This window comes from Parasteatoda tepidariorum, chromosome 8 (genome assembly GCF_982258835.1).
Source record: "Parasteatoda tepidariorum strain Cologne lab strain chromosome 8, Ptep-v5.0, whole genome shotgun sequence".
Taxonomy (NCBI): domain Eukaryota; kingdom Metazoa; phylum Arthropoda; class Arachnida; order Araneae; family Theridiidae; genus Parasteatoda; species Parasteatoda tepidariorum.
Window position 1 is genome coordinate 40,912,548 of NC_141762.1, and position 19,533 is coordinate 40,932,080.

At 27.2% G+C, this 19,533-nt stretch overlaps 1 protein-coding gene across 1 annotated transcript; it reads left to right on the forward strand.

The window, feature by feature from the left end:
- Positions 1-6: 6 nt before the first annotated feature.
- Positions 7-18,825, forward strand: LOC107455825 (aldo-keto reductase family 1 member B1). The gene is made up of 11 exons (XM_087150151.1): positions 7-282; positions 4,675-4,747; positions 4,814-4,981; positions 5,915-6,031; positions 6,674-6,751; positions 11,978-12,094; positions 14,024-14,130; positions 14,403-14,484; positions 16,780-16,863; positions 18,140-18,222; positions 18,679-18,825. Exons 1-11 carry the CDS (start codon positions 275-277, stop codon positions 18,719-18,721), a joined length of 960 nt encoding a protein of 319 aa, XP_087006277.1. The 5' UTR covers positions 7-274; the 3' UTR covers positions 18,722-18,825.
- The last annotated feature ends 708 nt before the right edge of the window (positions 18,826-19,533 follow it).

A 19,533-nucleotide genomic window follows, 5' to 3' on the forward strand; every position in this document is an offset into this window, starting at 1 on the left:
GGCCTTGACTCTCGGTGACTATGCCTAACCACGCGCGCTGAAGATTCTTTGTTATTCTTAATAGCCAAGGTTGATGATGCAAGGTAGTGTTGTTGATCGGTAATTCTATACACAAGCGAGCGTTTCAATTGCTACTCATTTTTTCTTATCTAATAAACAGATATATTTTCGTGTTTTTTATTTGCTTGTTTACATAAAATTGGAAAATTTTCCTTCAATTCAGTTTAAATACCGGTATTTCTGTCACTAAAAATTTTTATTTATCACTGGGATCATGAGCTCGTAAGTTGTGTTTTTTCTTAAGATACTATTAAACTGATATGCAATGTAAGATTGCGATCTATATAACTTTTTTTCAATTTTTATTCTCTCTAATAATTTTCAAAATAAATTTCCCTTTTAGTTGGATGTATAAAGCTATTCTAAGTAAGTCAATACTAGGGCCGATAATTTAAACGGGCGCATTGATTTAAAGCAATGTTTGTTTTTATGAAACATTTAGAAAAATACATTATAAAAAAGCATTACATGGCTATAGAAAACTAGAATTTTTTTCTTTTTAAGAAAAATGATCTTTCAATTATTTTAATTGTCGGAAGTAAAGATCTTAGTGTTAAACAAAATTAATATTAAAAGGCTGAGATCTTTCACACTATTAAAGAAAAAAAATTAATCACAATGTCATTTCATAGCTGTGGGAGATAGAATTGGTGAAATTTTCTCTTAAATTATGTGAAGATAGCGAAAATAGTACTAAAGATAAAAAGATAAAGCGCACTGCGTTACATGTAATTCCTTTTTTTTCCTTCTTTTTATTATTATGATTAACTGGCTTAATCATAATAATAAAAGGCTAAGTTAATAAAAATTAATTTTTATTTTTAGGAAAACAATAGATCTTTTTTTTTTCAATGTCACATTTAAAGGTGCATAAAATATCACTCTTTTCTCAAAATCAGGATATCTGTTTTCAAGTTTTTAAATATAACGAACCTCTTCAATGCTGAAAAAATTATCTACTTAGAAAGAAAAGCAGTGATCTCTTTTTGCGAAATTAGTTTGATTGTTGAATAAATTAATTTGATGGTTAGTTGAATTAATAATTAGAAAAGAAATTACTTTCACATTTATTTAGATCCAAAATGTAATAACAATTAATAGTAAGATAAAAACTCTATGAAAATATAATGTAAGTGCATAACTCAAATTCAGCTGGGGTATACACAGATGCGTATCAATAGAAAGAAGCTATGGCAAATCTTGTACTGGTACCCTTCCTAAAATATTTAAATTATCTTTCTCTTTTTATGCAATATGAAATAAAAGCATTCTTTGAAGTATTTAACCCTTTGGCAATATTGTAAAAAGATAGCATTGTATTTCCTTTTTAAAAAAATAGATTAGTAAATAAATAAAAATTAACTATAACTATAAAATTATATTTTTTCAATTGTAATGCTTTCACGTGTATTCGTAATCATCATTGGTTAGAAATAAAAAGGTCTGTTTTACATTATTTATAGAAGATTCTATTGCGTTTTTTCAATTGTCAATAAAAATTCTAACAATTTGTTTAATTAAGCACAATTATATTTTAAAGTTTTACAAATATAATTTGATAAAAGAAATACGCACACAACAAATGTACCTAGGTTAAAGAAGACTATAACATAGCAGGATGATAACCCAATATTTTCAAAATTATAACTGAATGAAATTGATTTTTTAAAAGATAATCATGCTTAGCGAACATCAAAACAATAAAATCATAGCTACAAAATAAATTCATTAAGGATCACAGTGTAAATAATTACGATTTGTTACGATAATTACAAATAAAATAGCTACAATCGAATTATATATATTGATTAGTTTATTTACTGTTCAATAAAAAGACCGATGCTGTTAATATAATTAAGTTTTACAAACATTATATAATAACAGATAATAACTAAAATGTACACTTAATTACTTACAAAACTCTGGAACTCTAGGGCAGTGTTTCCCAAAGTGTGGTACGTGTACCCCTAAGGGTACGGGAACAGTTTAGTGGGGGTACGCGTTCCCGTGCGAAATATCTTGCAACAAACGAAAATTTCAAAAATTTTTATTTAAAAACAAAGCTAGCCATGAAAATTACGATTACGTATTTTTCTATTGGCTATTTTTGTCAGAGCAGTTAATAATTAGTGGTGTCAACAGCCAGTTGCGATTTTTAACTTTTGTGCAATTTTTTTATAGTAAAAAATACATTATTTTTTTTTATTAGTGATACACAGCGTTACGAAAAATTTAGAAAGGGTACACAGAAGTCATAAGTTTGGGAAACACTGCTCTAGGGGGTAGCCGCAATCTGAGAAGTAACTCGAGAGCTATTTAAGTGAATTGAAAAAAGAATTTTCCATACAATTATAAAGGCCGCTTTTAATTATAAAATAACTTTTAGTAAATATATATTATTTTATTTAATAATAGTCGTAACAAAAATTTGAATTGTAAGGTATAGATTTTTCACATCGTTTTAAAAGACGGTAATTTATCATGGGAAAATACGAATTGTCATGGGAAAATACGAATGATCGAATTGTCTGAGAAATGAAACTGAATATCCGATTTTTTTAAAATTCGATTTCTCAGCAATCCGAACTCCATATTCGAACTGCATGAATATAAACCGGCCTGCATAACAGTTTTTTTTAACAAAATATTTTAAAACTAATCAAAATTAATTAGTTTTAAAAGTTGTTTTTAAGTAAAAAGAGAAATATAATTCGGAATATTTGAGGAAAAGAGAGCTTTTTGTATCTTTATGAAATACGTTATAAGAATGCAGATGCTTCATAATTAAACAAGCTCTAATTTTTCAATATATAAGATACTTATTGTTTTTTTATATTCTTAAAATAAAAATAATTATATATAATAAAAAATTATTGTGATTGCCACTTTATTGATAAGTTTTCAGAGTTATTAAAATGTGGTATTGGTTGGTTATAAACTGCATATTATAACTTAACTTAATATTATTTTGTTACGATTTTTCTTTGATTATAAGAAATAAATATAGTATATAAGTATAATATATAAATAGAGGACACTTTATGAACCCTTTTAAGAGCAGTATAAATTTTTTTTTAAGTAATATGTTATGGTATTATATAAATGTAATGTAAGTGATAAATATTGTAAAAGACTTACTAAATGAAAAAATAGTAATTATTTAATCTATTTTTTTTTAAAAAAAGGAAGAAAATGGTATGATTAGGAAACTTTCTAAAATTAAAAATATTTTTATTGAAATGTATCAAAAAGTTAGTAAAGAGAGTAATAATTATAATTATTAAAAACTAAGCATTATTCTTTAAATTACAATTTTACAATTAAAATTTGGTTTTTGAAGAAATCGTCGTAAATACAACAGCCGAAAAGTAAAAGCTATTACTTATTTATTTTAGTATTTATCGTGAATGTATTCATGAAAATTACAAAATTATATACAATTTGATTTCTGTGTTGCTTAACTTGAAAGCATCAAGAAAGAAAAAGTGTCTTGTAAATGAATGCAATGCAGAAACGTGTAGGAATTGTTATCAGACAGGTCGTCTAAAAAGAGTTGATATGTGGAATGTTTTTTTTTCTTATTTCCCCCCTTTTTTAATGCTGAAGCTAATGTAACAATCAAAGGAGATTTGCTCGCTTTTCGACTTATACAAAAGCACCGGAAATCTCCTCTGTGGACCCTCTTATTATCCCTTACTACGGTGGTCTAAGAGTTTGCAAACGAAGTTATGAAAAACAATGGGTGGACAAAATTGTTTAACTCTCATCACTTACTTTGTTTTTACGATCAGCGGATCCCTTTTCCTCTTCAATCCCCAAGTTACAAAAAGAGTTCCTCAAGAGACATCGATGTCTTCTTTTCGAGCCCACATGGTAAGATTGAATGTTGTATGCTTTTTTTTTTAATTTTTGCCCTAACTAAAAAAAGAAGGAAAAAAAAACATTTAATAAACTTTTTAAATAAAAAATCGTTGATGTTGATCGATTTTGCGATTCGCCATAGTTGCCATACCCTAGATACGCCACTGCTTATACATAAATCCTATTGTAGAAAGGGAGAAAAAAACTAATTGAATTTGTTTTCAGTTGGTTCTCAGTTCATCAGACCTTTGTGATGAAATTTTAACTCCTTTAACATTCATTTCATCATTACATGCGCCTTAATTATAAAATATGAATTTAAGGAGGATATTTCTGTATTGCTACCTGTAAGCTCGAACTACTATTGCCAAGGCGTAAAAAGGGATTATAAACTTACAAAAAATTTTTAAAAACTAAGTGAAGATTTGGCCAAGGGTTGCTCCTAGTTATAACCTTCAAATTGGTCCCTTTCTGTGATGCTTTTTTTTTACGCTATCATTTTTAGTTTCTCAAGACCACTGTCAATACTTGGCAATTATTTTGGTGTAAAAATAGAAAATATTTTTAATTTTAGCATGACGTTGTGATTTTAACTATGCTACAACTTTAAGAGTTGGTATCTCAAATCTTGCACAATAATTATAGTCACAGCAAAGAAATCAGCAATATTGCTTGTTTTGTAACTTCTACCTTCTTTGAGGGATGTCTTATTGCTCTTTAATTACATTATTTATATTTATCTTTTTTTTACAGTATAAAATTAGCCCCCAAAATTAAATTGAACAATGGAATGGAAATGCCTCTTATCGGTTTAGGCACATGGAAGGTAAATTCCATTCTTATAAAATTTTAAATTTCCCATACATCTTTAGTTTAACTTCTTTTCTTTTAGTCTAAACCTGGTGAAGTATTTGAAGCCGTGAAGTGTGCCATTCAGTGTGGATATCGGCATATTGATTGTGCTCTTGCATATGAAAATGAGGAAGAAGTTGGAAATGCAATCAAAGAAAAGATTGCTGATAAAACTGTCACTCGACAAGATATCTTTGTGACTACTAAAGTAAGTTCATATGAATAGTTATATATCGAAGTTATGTATAGTTATATCAAATAACAATAAAGAATATTATTATTTTGGTTCTAATTATTAAGGAAAGGTATTTCTTAATAGGTCATTTTAATTCTATAAAACAAATGATAATATTTTCATACAAATACCAAGGCGATTTTTAAACTTGCAAAATTTAAAAATATCTAGAGATTTGTGTGGGGTTGGCTACCTGATGTTCTTTTTTATTTTTTATTTTTCTATTTTTTTTTTTTTTTTTTTAGTTATTCGCGGTGGACCTAGACCACAGGACCATTGCCTAAAAATCTCTTGGGTTTTTTCAATTGTTTTGGCGTGGATACAGATAGCAAAATTTTTCTAACATTTTAAGTATGAATGAGTTATTATAAACACAATATAATTCATTATAGAGTAAATATTTAATAATGCTTTCAGCTTATTTGCTAACTGTGGTTATTGAAAAAGCAATAAAATTTCTCACCTGTTTCAGTTTAACAAAGAAAATATGCATATTTATCGAAGATTTCATAGTAAATTGAATTTTAAATAAACAATTATATGAAATGTGAATTAAGAAATTATCTAATTTTTTTCTTCCAAGATCAGTAAACCTTTCATTTTATCCTGTCAAACATTCTTATTTTTTTAGCATCAATCAAAGTTACTTAAGGCATTTTTGAATATAAAACATCTGCCTGCATTTGTTTTAAAAAGTAATTAATTGTTGTTTGTAGGGAAAAAAACTCTTTAACTTCTGCTAACCTCTTCGTTTTGGTTATTAACTAAAACTTTTTCAGTTCGCATGATTTATTTTTAAGGAAACCTTATAAATAAAATTCTTATGTGTAAATATATAATTATCTGACATTTTAACTTTTTTTATGCTTTTTTAATGTTTTCCTCATGTATGTTCTTAAATTTTAGGCATGGAATACATTTCATAGACGAGAAAAAGTTATTGAATCTTGTAAAAGATCATTGAAAGATTTACAGCTTGACTATGTGGATCTCTTCCTCATCCATTGGCCAATCGCTTACAAAGTAATTTTTATTTATCTATCTTTATATTTTATTTAGAAACATTTAAAAGTTAAGGAATCACGTTTATTAAAATTTATTAAATTATCATCGAGCTTAATGTGATAAATATCAAGATTAATTTATGTGTTAGTTATGCTTTAGATGTAATATGAGAAAATTTTACATGTGATAGGTCGAAATTAACAGTTATGTGAGAACAATAAAATTTCGTGTGGACCACCATTAAATAAATTAGGAATGGTTGCCCGGACCAGCTATAAAAGTAAACATATTGTAGGTAGCATTTGCTTCATGGTTTTTCAGTGTTGTGTTATTTTTTTAAGTTATTAGGTCCCTTGGATCATAGTCCAAATTTACTTAATTTCCATCCCTGTATGAATTAAATTAGAACTTTTAAATGAATTGATTCAAATCCATTTAGAAAAACAGCTCGAGAAGAAAATATGTCTCTCTTAATCATTGCAAAAATTATGTCTGTGACAAATGTCAAAAATTATGTCTATGTTCTAATTTAACATGCAGACTTTTTAATACATGAAATGAAGGTCTCTTCTATATTTTATTACTTGGCAATTTTCTAAATTTATAAATAATATATCTTATTTTATTTTTCAATACATTAATTTATTAATTCTTTTTAAGGAAGGAGATGAACTTTTTCCCGAAGATGAGAACAACGAGACGTTAACAGAAAATATTGACTTCATAGAAACGTGGAAGGTTATTTAGTTATTATTATTTACTATTTTATTTTGAACTAGTATTTTAAAACCATTACTCAAAAATTTTATTATTTTTGATACAGTAATTTCAAACTTTTTACATTATTTGAAAGTGGGTGCGTTATGATACATGAGTTATATTAAAATTAAATTAGTAGAGCTATCTTACATACATATATATATATATATATATATATATATATATATATATATATATATATATATATATATATATATATATATATATATATATATATATATATATATATATATATATATATATATATATATATATATACAATATATATATATATACAATATATATATATATATATATATATATATATATATATATATATATATATATATATATATATATATATATATATATATATATATATAAAATATCAGGGTTACATCCCTGATATTTTGGGTTACAATTAGCTCAAATAATTTCAGTCGTGAACCAATTGTTCCTTCATAAGTTTTATTTAAGGGTAAGCTGGTGGCTATAACATTTCACATCCACTCTCCGCAAGGGAGTGAGTGTGGACAACACTCCGGATAGTTCCGGCACATCTTACATGGAACACATCATACAGCAAGAGACACGCAAAAACTATTGCTCCTGCATTAAATACTAACAAAAAGGAGGTAAAAAGGCTCAGCAATTGCATACCTTGTAACCCTACGCATTATCGAAAATCATTTACTGTTTCCTTATATGGAAGTGAAAGACTTTAAAATAACTCCTCCTTTGAAATATAAATCTAATTATAATTCAAAGCTATGTTTTCAACCTTGAATTCCCAAAATCTCTACACCTATTTTTTACCAAAGACATTTTATGAAAATGAAAGAGTTCTAATGCTTTTATTAATACAAAAGTATTTTTATAATTTTCGCATTACACGCGCGCACACACATACACACATGCATATTATATATATATATATATATATATATATATATATATATATATATATATATATATATATATATATATATATATATATACATATATATATATATATATATATATATATATATATACATATATATATATATATATATATATATATATATATATATATATATATATATATATATATATATATATATATATATATATATATATATATATATATATATATATATATATATATATATATATATATATATATATCAATGCAGGTTTTGTTTCTCAATTTAAAAACCAACCAATAATAAAATTTCGCATTTTATCTTTTTGAGAAAAAGAACTTTCCTCAATCATTGATGTTGGACTCTACAAAAATTATTTTATTTTAACTTCATATGCAAACTCATATCAAACTTCATATGATAACTTCATATTCAAATTCATATGACTTCTTATGGAACTTCTATTTCACTTTCTGTTATTTTGTAAGCTTTTCTATTGTTATTTGTTTAGAGTCAAAAAGATAATTTCAATGAATTATAATTTATATTTTAAAGACAAGATATGTAATATGATTATGTAAAGATATGTAAAGACAAGATATGATTTAAAGACAAGATAGACAGGATATTTATATCGTTATTATTTTATTAGACAAGATATTGAGGTAAGCGAAGATAGCTCCTTCGAGATACTAATATTTTATTAAACATATTTACATTTATATACAAGTTGGTTTGATTTACAAGAAGCATCATCACAGCAGGTGATGAGAGAAATTACTGACAGGCTGTCATGTGCGTGCTGGTATTTATACAATTCTAATATGATGACGTCAGAACTCTTATTTCAGTTCACTTCAAAAATAAGTAAAAACACAATTGATTAAAGACAAACAGATAACAATATGAAATAAACTTGATTTTACGATGAGCGGCGAACCTATCACCACAATATATTTGGTATATAATCACTCCAGGCTGTGTGAATCTCAGGTTTTTCAAATCCTATAAGTCTATAGTAACTAATGTCAATTAATGAAATTTTCAAAAATATTTTCCAATCCCTCAAAAGTATTTTCATTATTCAGGTTTTATTTGTTGGATGAGCATTTATTCGGAATCCCTTTTTCTTTTTTCCTTTTCTTTATTTGAAAATATTACTGCTTTTAGGGTGCTAAGAATTATTCTAAACACATCATTCAGCCAATATTAATATCTAGTTTATGATATAATTTTTGTCTTTAAAAAGAGGAGGATTATTGAATCATTTTTAAAGTATTATTGATAGTAACATTCAATCAATAAAATGAAATAGTTGATCTGAAGTGGAAGAGTATAATGCAATTAATTCAATTTTTCTTTCAGATGAACAGGCTGAAGTCTTTTTTTTCTTTCAGATTATGAAAATATCTATATGATTATCAATAAATTATATCTTCTTGTAAACAAAACAAGTTTATTTGCAATTTGGGCAATGTATGAAAGAAATAAGAAGTAATGTAATTAATGAAGTATTGGAAAAAATATTCCGTGTTCTACATAAAATATGTTATTTAAATGCATTTAAATTATGAATATTTGAAGATATTATTCAATTTTAATAGGGTAAACTAACCAGTGAAGGAACACTTAAGCTTCGCTTGCCTCTTAAAAAATCATATTAATTTCAAAATTCGTAATTTGAGTTAAATGACAGTGTCAACATATTTGTTACTAATTGCAAATTATGTAAAAAAATTGTAGAGAACTTATATAATATTGTTTTAAAGTTTTGGAGGTTCAAATAACAAGTAGTAAGAAGACCCAGTGAAGGAACAGCTCTTACCAGTGAAGGAACACAAAATTGCCCAGTAAAGGAACACTTAATTTTGGTTATATTTTAATGCTCTTTATGAATTCATTAGCCATACAAATATATGAAAACAAGACTATTTATGAAATAATAGCATACAAGTACTTGTAAAATACTAACTTTATTCTGTAATCATGAACTAGAAAATAAAGTGATGTTAAATACAAAATAAATTTTAAAAAATCATTCTTTCTTATAATTTGACAGTCAAATCTGAATCATTGTGTCATCCGATGCTGTTTATTATCATTATTATTTTATCACCTTTTTGCTTACTCTTTTTCCTCTTATTTCTTGAAGCTTTTTTTCTTTTTTAAGTATTTTTTCTTTCTTTTTCTTCTCCATATTCTCTTGTTTTAACTTTTTTTTAGATCTTTCAGCCTCTTGAAATTTTTTCCATTTCTCTGAAGTTAGTGCAAAGGGTAATTTATTCATTTTTCTTCTTATTTGACCTTTCTTCTTATCATCAATATTTGGCCAATGTGAATGGTTCTTCCAAACTTCTTCTGATTTTTCAGCAACATTTCTAGAATGCCTTTCTCGAAAATAGACGGGGGAAAGGTGTCTTGAAGTTTGAGGAAAATCCATCTTTTGTTGACTTGTATCTAGAGGATCTTTAGAAGTACTGATTTTACTTATAGAATCATTTCTTTTTTAAACTAAGAGAGGATCAGCATGAGGACTTATTTCAAATTCGATATCTAAGATGCATTCATTATCAATTCTAGCTTCAGTTCCTAAGTTTGACTTAACCAAGTGGTCTTCTTTTGATACGTACTTCTTCCATATTGAAAAAAGTACAGGCTCTCGGACATTTTCGATATTAGACTCCTCAGTCAATGCTGCGTAAAAAATTTGCAACATATCTTGAGGGATTTCCCTCTCAAGCTTCTGAAGAAATTGAGTATCGTTTCTGTTTAACTCTGCTTTTTGTTGAGGAGCTTGCTTCTAAAATCTAACATAGTGAAGTAGTCTTTATAAATTATATAATCACGTTGCTATCCCATAATGATAACTTATTATCAGTTCTTGGTGTAAAAGCCAGCGAAAAAATGTTCTATTCAAATTTTTATGATTATATTTAATTAGTTTTCGATTTGTAAACATAGTTTATTAAGTTGCCTAACATTTGATGTAACTACACACCCCATTAATAAATATAAATTATAATTTTTTCATAAATTAAGCAATTAAATTAACATTTTGAACTGAAATTATTTCAGGAATTATTCATACAATTTTTAACAAAATTTCGGTTGTCCTCTACATAGCAGAAGTACTTATCCTAGAATCATGTAAAATCATATTTCACACATTACTGTTCATTCACTGGAAGTATTCCCAGTGAAGGAACATGCCTGTTTCTTCACTGGTTAGAAGTTGTTTTTTGTCTTTGAAACAGAATTTTAATGTATAATATGACTAAAAGTACAAGAAAATTAAAAAATTTATTTTATTTTCATTAACTGGGAAAAAAAACCAGTAAAGGAACACTTGTTCCTTCACTGGTTTTTCATCGTTTGGTGATCCAGTGAATAAACACCCCCTTATCTCAGTACTTGATTATGCTATGGTGCTTAAAAAGAAATAAAACGTAACTTCAATAACTATATTTTGAATTCTCTTTTTCACAGTGAGAAAAATAAGACTATTACATGCAATTAATTCCACTTCAAACATATAAATACAAACAATCGCCTTATAATTTTTTCAACGAAACAAGGTGTTGCAGAGATAATAACAAATTCAAAATTTTTTCCAGAGAAGTATATTTGACCAGGTAATCCAAAACATTGCTAGATGACTTCCTATTGTTTGGCAGTAAGCTATTGTTACCAATCAATCTAAAGAAAAACTTTCAAATTCTTATTTTTAATCAATACATATGAAGTGTTCCTTCACTGGGTAGTGTTCCTTCACTGGTTGGTTTACCCTACTTCACAGTTTTATAAAATAAAAAAAAATTACCAACATTTAAAGCATGTTAAGGAATGAATTGTCAGATCATAATAATTTAGGAAATTCTTCATTTTATGCTTTCCATTTATGATTATACCATCCATAAATTACTTTCCCTTTGTTACAAATTGACAAACTTCACTATACCCTTTCCCTTGTCAAGCTATATTACAAGCATGTATCAGTTCAGAAACAAGGCACAATGTTAAACATCACATTTCAATTTTTTTTAAAGCTTTAACTGTGTGTTTTATTGAAAGTATAACAAGGATTTTGTTTGTAATTATTTTGAATAAGAAGTTAATAAAAACGTAAAATAAATAATACATAAATATTTTACCTGCTAATTCTTAAATGTTCATTTAACCATAATCTGTCACACATCTTGCTATACGTCCCTCTTGTCACAAACTCTCACAATTTGATGAACCCTCTCCTTCTAAGTGATTCATAGACATCCCTATGTTTTGTGATAAAACTTTTTTATAGGGTATGGAGGAATGCTATGATAAAGGTCTTGTCAAAGCTATTGGTCTGTCCAATTTCAACAGTGAACAGATTCGTAGAGTTCTTGATGTGTGCAAAATCAAGCCAGTTGTTTTGCAAGTAAGTGCTGTGTAGTGTTCTATTTGCTTTATCTATGATCAGATTCAAGTAAACTAAATAACTAGTTGAATAATCACCCTATTTTTAAAATCCTTAAATCATGAGCACTATTATATTCTATTACATTACATCAGCTTGTTTCCTTTGCTTTGCGCCTCCTCTTTTTTCGTACATTTTCTTTTTGCTGTTTACAGGATTGGCAATACAAAATGTATAAAGAATATGATACCATTTTACTATCATATCACTAGTTTTGGTAAAGTATAGTTTAATTATTCAGTAATCATCTGATTATTATTTTAAATATTTATCTTCAAATAATTAGAGCAATTATCAACTTAGTTTTGGTCTGGAAAGTTAATACAAAATGAGGAAAAAAAACTGTGTTAGGTTAGAATGGAAAAAAAATTATTAAAATATATTGTAAGAACTATTTACAATTTTTAAAAAAATATATATGTTACATTTCCACTTTTAAGCATTAAGATTCAATCATAATGCTTATTCAATGTGTTAGCAACATCATCTAAACCACCTTCCCTTAAAAAGGAAGATTTTTTAAAAATTATGCTAGTGAAGATATATTTGAAGACTTAATTGAATAAACAAATCTATTTAGAATAAATTAAGCTCATCAGGAAAAACAAAACTGCTGGTTCGCTATCAACATAACATCAAGAATAATTACAGAGTTCAACAAAAGAACCAACAAGAACAACTCTGGGTTCAGGTTGTCAGTATATATATACAATCCCTAGGGGTCCGAAGCGTCCGGACTCCCCCACCCCCCAGTAATTGGGATGCCAGGGTCCATTATTTTGAGAAAATATTTCTGTTTTGTTTCCATAACTTTTACTTTTTTTTCCCTCTATCTCTCTCTTTTTTTATATAGAGCAACTTATTATATCATACAATTAAAAGAGAATCAGTAATATATATATATAAGAAGATATATTGATTGATAATCATTTGTTGAGCAGAATGTACTTCTTGTATTTAATGTGTAATTTTTATAAAATGTGGCGGTTATCAATGTACAGAATAGTAAATGATTAAAATTTCAAAACAATTGAATTCTGAATTGAATGAAGGTATTTCCTGCCAAATTCGATCCAATTGTCGAACGAGGTCATCAACATCCCGTGCCAGATGCAATCGCCTTCCCATCATATCCCAGACATGCTCGATGGGAGAGTGATCTGGTGATCTGGCAGGCCAAGGAAGAGTTTGACAAGCTTGCAGACAGTTCATAGCAACACGTGCCGTATGTGGTCTGGCATTGTCCTGCTGAAAAACCAACCCAGGGCGCTGCAAAAGAAACGGTAGCAAAACCGGTCTTAAGATGTCGTCGACGTACCGCTGTGCAGTAAGTGTACCTCTAATGACGACCAAAGGGGTCCGGCTGTGAAAGGAAATGGCACCCCAGACCATAATGCCTTGTTGAAGGCCGGTGTGGCGCGCAATAGCGAAGGCAGGATCCCCACTCTGCCCTGTGCGTCTCCAAACACGTCTTCGATTATCGTCAGGACACAGTTCGGAAAGACTATAACGTCGCTAAAGACTATACGTCGCCAGTCGGCATCATTCCAGCTTGATCGAGCGTCGATTTTGCGCGTCTTTTTTTGTTATAGAGTGTATATGGAAATTTATTTATTTAGAAAAATGCAAATTGTTGAATATAAGTATTTCATTTCTTTTTTTGCAATTTAATTTTTTAAAATACGTACTATAAAAAATGTCTCTTACTATGCATAAATATTTTTTAAGAATAATGACTCTCATCTGCGTTTAAAAAAGATAACAATTTGGTATTCTTTTGATATTTTTTGTCTGGTTAGTTTTATTGAAAACCACAGTGTCATTGTGATTTGTAAAAAATTCCTGTACTTGTAAATGTAAGTTTTTTTTAATGTTACATTTCTCTCTTAGATTGAATGCCACCCTTATTTGAATCAAAATAAGCTAATTGAGTTCTGTAAAAGTAACGACATTGCTGTTACTGCATACAGCCCTCTAGGATCTCCTGATCGACCATGGTAAGTTATATTGAAAGTTATACAAAAAGGTTTCTTTGTGATTGAATTGAAATTTATTGTTCTTCTCTTTATTGCTGTATTAGAAATTACTTACAATTCTTTAGAATTATTTTTATCGAAAAAATAGAAAGCTTTTTCTACTATTCCACATAAAAAAAAAATTTCTTGGTTACTTTCAGCTTGCTTCAATATTTTAAATTTTTATCGATCTAATTCATTACTATTTTGCAAAAGAAATTTGGGCTTGTCAACATTATTGAATTTGTTTTTAGGAATAAACCAGATGAACCTTGTCTATTGGATGATGAGAGAATTAAAAAACTTGCTGAAAAATACAATAAAACTCCCGCTCAAGTAAGTTTAAACTTTCATTTACTAAAGTTTTACTTTTACTCGAAAATTGAATTTAAAATTGGAATGAATGCATGAAATTTTAGTAGTAAGTAAAATGTCAAAAAATTATTGTAATAAACGTTATATTAAATACATTGTAAGTAAAAAAATTGTTAACTAGTAAGTTATTATGAGTATTTTCCCCATTTAAATAAGTTATGGTGCCTATATAGTCTAACTATAAAAGCATTTAAAACATGCTTATCCCTTTTATTTTTATGCCTTCTTTTTATTTCAAGTACTCTCTCTAGGTTTTGGTATGAAAATTATTCCAAAATAAAAACCTTAGAAACTTATTATTTTTTGACTGCAAGTGCCACTTATACTATTTAGCTTTATTAAGCTAATTATAATCTTTTGAAATTTTTATCAAGTAACATAAAATTTACAAAATCAGAATGATCAAATTCTCTTTAAATGATTAACTTTAAGTTAGTGTAGTGGTATGAACTAAAATTAGTTTAGGTTTACAATGATTTATGACTCTTAAGCAAAACCTTGATAAATTATTTCATTGAAAAAGAAAACTTCTGTGAGCTTTTTAAGTAAGTAAAGGAGTTAAACTGCATGGCTTACATTAGAAAAATTTGCTTCTTGTGGGGAAAAAAAAAGAAATATTATCATTAGGATTCACGCCAGTATGACAAGGCGAAAATTGTCACCAATTGTTCTACAAATGTCGCTAAAAATCATATGCGTAAGCAACAAATTTGTCGACTTGAAATACGTTTCAAATTTACAAAATAGTAAGGAAAAATAGTTTTTTTTTTACATCAAATACCTTGCAGTTAAAAAAAATTTGTACTAATCTTATTTTTCTACTCGTTGTACGGTGTGGTATTCAAATGGAACAACTGAGATTGTTCGATGCAAAAATTTTTAAATTGAAATGTTGAAATTTCATACTTACAGTGTTGTGCTGTACTTTGGAATTCATGTACTGAAAGTATAATTGTTAATCAATGAAACAATATTTTCTGCTCGCTTGGAAATGACTTTATTCAAAATTTTGTAATTTTTAGACAATATAGTTGTTAATTCTTACTTTTTCTATTTTCCTTAATGCCCTTTTTAGTCGTGCATTTTAATATCTATGTTGAAACTATTTACTTATATTATTCCAGCTTTTTTAAATTAATTTTAATAAATACTAATCTTCAATCATTATATGGTAATGAAACTAATCACTTGTAAGGTGCTATAAATATTTATTAATAATATTTGATACTTACTTACTTTACTTACTTATCTTCTACGTGCCTTTGGGCACTTAAGGCCTCTAGCATATCCCTCCAACGCCTCCTGTCTCTAGCAATAGATCTTGCTTCCTCCGAGCCAGATATTCCACATTCTCTTAATTCGCCCAAAAACATGCGCTGGACGGTAAGTCTGGGTCTTCCTCTTCTTCTTTTACCATCAGGGGCCCATGTAAGCGCAACAGATGTAATTTTTTCCTTGGGCGTTCTAAGGATATGTCCGAGCCAGCTCCATCTTCGTTTTTTAATTTCATCTTCTATTGTTTTTATTTTAGCTTTCTTTAATAGATTTTTACTTGATACTTTGTAAGGCCAGAAAATTTTAAAAATAAATCTTAAACATTTGTTTTGAAAGGGTTCCAATTTTTGTATTTCGATCTTAGTCTGTTTCCAGGTTTCTGCGCCATATAATAATAACATGACTTATGTAATTGTAAAGTTCGATTTTCCCCCTCTAATTTATCTACCATATTAAAGTTTTGACCCACTAAATGAATATCTAAGTGGTCCTATTAGACCAATAAATTTTCATTGCTAGTGTGAACCCTATATATCATATCTTCCTTTGTCAATATCAAAAAATTAACGTCTGCACAAACTTTTCATTTTCATCCGATTTAAAAAATTCCAAATTGGTTGTAACACTAAAGACTCTTTATTAAGAAGTCTACTATGCATCAAAATAAAATTATTTTGAGAAAAGGATTTTAAAATTCCAACCTTTCAGAAGAAGAAGACTTATGTATTTTATTCTAATTTACAATAACAAACAAATCGTTACCTTTTTTGAAAATTAACTCTGTTTAAAAAACATGTGCATGACATTCTGCTAGCTGTCTACTTAAAGTAAATTTACCACTTAATTTTTTGAAGCAAAACTTTTATTATAAATATTTTAAAACATTTCCTTTAAAATATTTCATGTAAGCATATCAAATTTTATTTATTATTTCAGGTATACTTTATGTATTAAAAATTAAAATATTTTGTTACTCTTTAGATTCTGTTACGATTTAATGTTCAGCGAGAAGTTGTCGTCATCCCTAAGAGTGTTACAGAAGAAAGAATAATAGGCAACTTTAAAGTAAAAATGATATTTTTAACTAATTTTTTTTTTTTTTATAGTTTGAATGTTGTGTCATGTATTTAGTAATAATATTTATGTTTCTTTTATTGTTCTTTTATTAGTCTTAAAAGAATATCTGTGTAAATTATATCAGTTTTTATAGATTACAATTGCAAGCCATATGGAAATATTTAGATAATTGTTTTTTGTTATAAATAAACACAACTCTATCTCTCTTTTTTAATTGAGATTGCTTTCTAATTTTAAGCTTATTTGAATATTATCTAAAAGAATGTGTCTACTCGACAAGTTAATATTGAAAGAGTTTTAAACAATTATAGTATGTCTTATATGTATAGTATGTTAACCCTTCATTTTTTAAATAATTTTGCACAAATAATAAAACTTATAAAATTGCTAATTTCTTATAAAAATTAATTTTAAAGAAATCATGTACTTATGGTATAAATAATTTTTATGTCACACTAACAATTTTCAAAGAACTCTTATATCATTACTAACAAACCAATATGCAAACAAACCTGTTAAGATTCAATCTGATCTTAAGATTCAAATAATATGCTGAATTTAAGTTTTTTTTTTAAAAATCCTTAATATGCTTATTTAAAAGGCCTGTATTGTTCATCGAGCCACTGAACTTGCGTACAGCCTGTTTCAATTTACTGAGTTGGATATGTTTATTTTAGGGTATGTATTTAGGGCCAAACTTTCTTTCTCTCCGTTTTTACTATTAAATTTTATAATAATCCGACATAAATAGAAATAATAACGTATGATCTGTAATTAGAAACACTAAGGATTATCTTCAGACAGGTAAGGAATTCTGCCCCTATGTGTTGATTTTGGAACATTTTATTTATTGAAATGTGTCATATCAGGGACCGGCGGGGGAGCAGTGGGCGCTTCAGCTTCCTTGCGAATGAATAAATGAAAAAACACAGCCGCCTTAAAGATTACAATTTTTCACTCAATATTTGAGTAATTAAATTTACAATTAAAAAATTATCTATAATTTATGTCTGAATTCTGAAAACAAATGTCACTATTTCAAGCGAGCTTTAAGTTTTCCTGTCTCTCATTAAAAAACTAACCACTTTTATTTTTATAATTTGAGTTAATGTATAATCTTATGTGTCATTATATTATTTCGAAGATAGATGTATTTTTCCATACTTCTCTATTCTAACCATGAGCTGTTCCTAATAATTACTTATTTTTAATTTTTTAATTAATTAAATTTAATGGTTTACTTTTTGAAAATATTATTTTTTAGAACTTCGATTTTGCACTTACTCAAGATGAAATGATAAAAGTTGCTAGCTTTACAGAGAAGTTCCGTTATTGCCCTTTGATTTGGTAAGACCTTTAAATATTATACTTCTTTGATTTTTATCAGCACCGGGTGATTTTATAAGATAATTTGATTCCTTTAAAAATGTCTAAAATATAGTCTATTGTAGGAGTGCACCTACCAACCAACAAAGAAATAAGCTTTTTAATTAATTTTACTGAACTTTGAAAAAGTGCCAAGATTATAGCTTAATTTATTGAATACTTGTCTAAAGGTTTCTACTTTTAGAATCCAAACCAGTTTTGTATTAATTTAGATATCAAGCACTTTAATAAAAACAGTTTTGTACTAAGTTATTTCAAATGTTCATTATTTTTGTAGATTTAAACTCAGCAAAAATGCCTTAAATATTATTTACGCTAACATTTTGTTTTCTTCGCATGCAAAAAATTTCAATTAGTTTCTAAAGCTTTATTGACTTTTAATGCTTTGATTTTTTTTTTTTTTTTTTTTTTTTTTAGGTTGAAGGATGATTCAAACTATCCTTTTGGCATTGAATATTAAAATGTTTGCTCTGATTGAAATATTTGTTTGTAAAAATAAACCACTACAGCACTGTATAAAAGTATTAATATTTGGTTAACAATAAAAAAATTTGTCATCATGAATATCCAATATATTATGTTCAATTATTACTGTGATGCCACAATAGGCATTACATATTTTCTAGCTTAAAGGGTTGATATCCAAACCGTTGACTATCAAGCCTAGTTTTCGATATGAAGAGAATTGTTTTTCTTGATCCCTTTAAGGGGTTTTTCTTTATTTTTATATTTTGAATTATGGCCATTTTTAATACTTAATAAATCAAATGATTTTATTCATTTACACTATATTACATTAAAATTAAGATGTATCTGTAATGGCCGAAAGTCAAAAATGAGACCTGAACTACCATTCTAAATTTGGAATGACAATCACCGCCACCACAATTACATTTGTATTTAAACTGTAGAAAGAAAAAAAAAATTACTACAAATTATTTGCTAAGTACCACGAGTTTTGTTTAATTTTTACAAAATTTACTTAAACAAACTTGACTTCAACATACCAAATTAGGAAGCTCTAATTTCCAATTTTTTATTGACCTCTTATACCAAGGATTTTTTAAAAATTTGAAGAAAAAAAAAGCCTTTTTGTGATTTGAAGAGAAGTTCTTATTTTTTTCATACTTTTGTTGTTTCATAGACATTGTAACTTTGACAACTAAGTTTGATTAGAAACCAAAAACTTTTCAAATTACAAAATATTGGACCAATCAAAATGTGAATAAAATATTTTACTGTAGCATAAAAACAAGAAAAAATTTCACAAAT

Bases quoted from the DNA above. Each gene is read 5' to 3' on its own strand.
- LOC107455825 (XM_087150151.1), top strand. The intron at 6,032-6,673 runs GTAATTTTTATT...ATTCTTTTTAAG, and splicing joins ATTGGCCAATCGCTTACAAA to GAAGGAGATGAACTTTTTCC. The intron at 6,752-11,977 runs GTTATTTAGTTA...ACTTTTTTATAG, and splicing joins ACTTCATAGAAACGTGGAAG to GGTATGGAGGAATGCTATGA.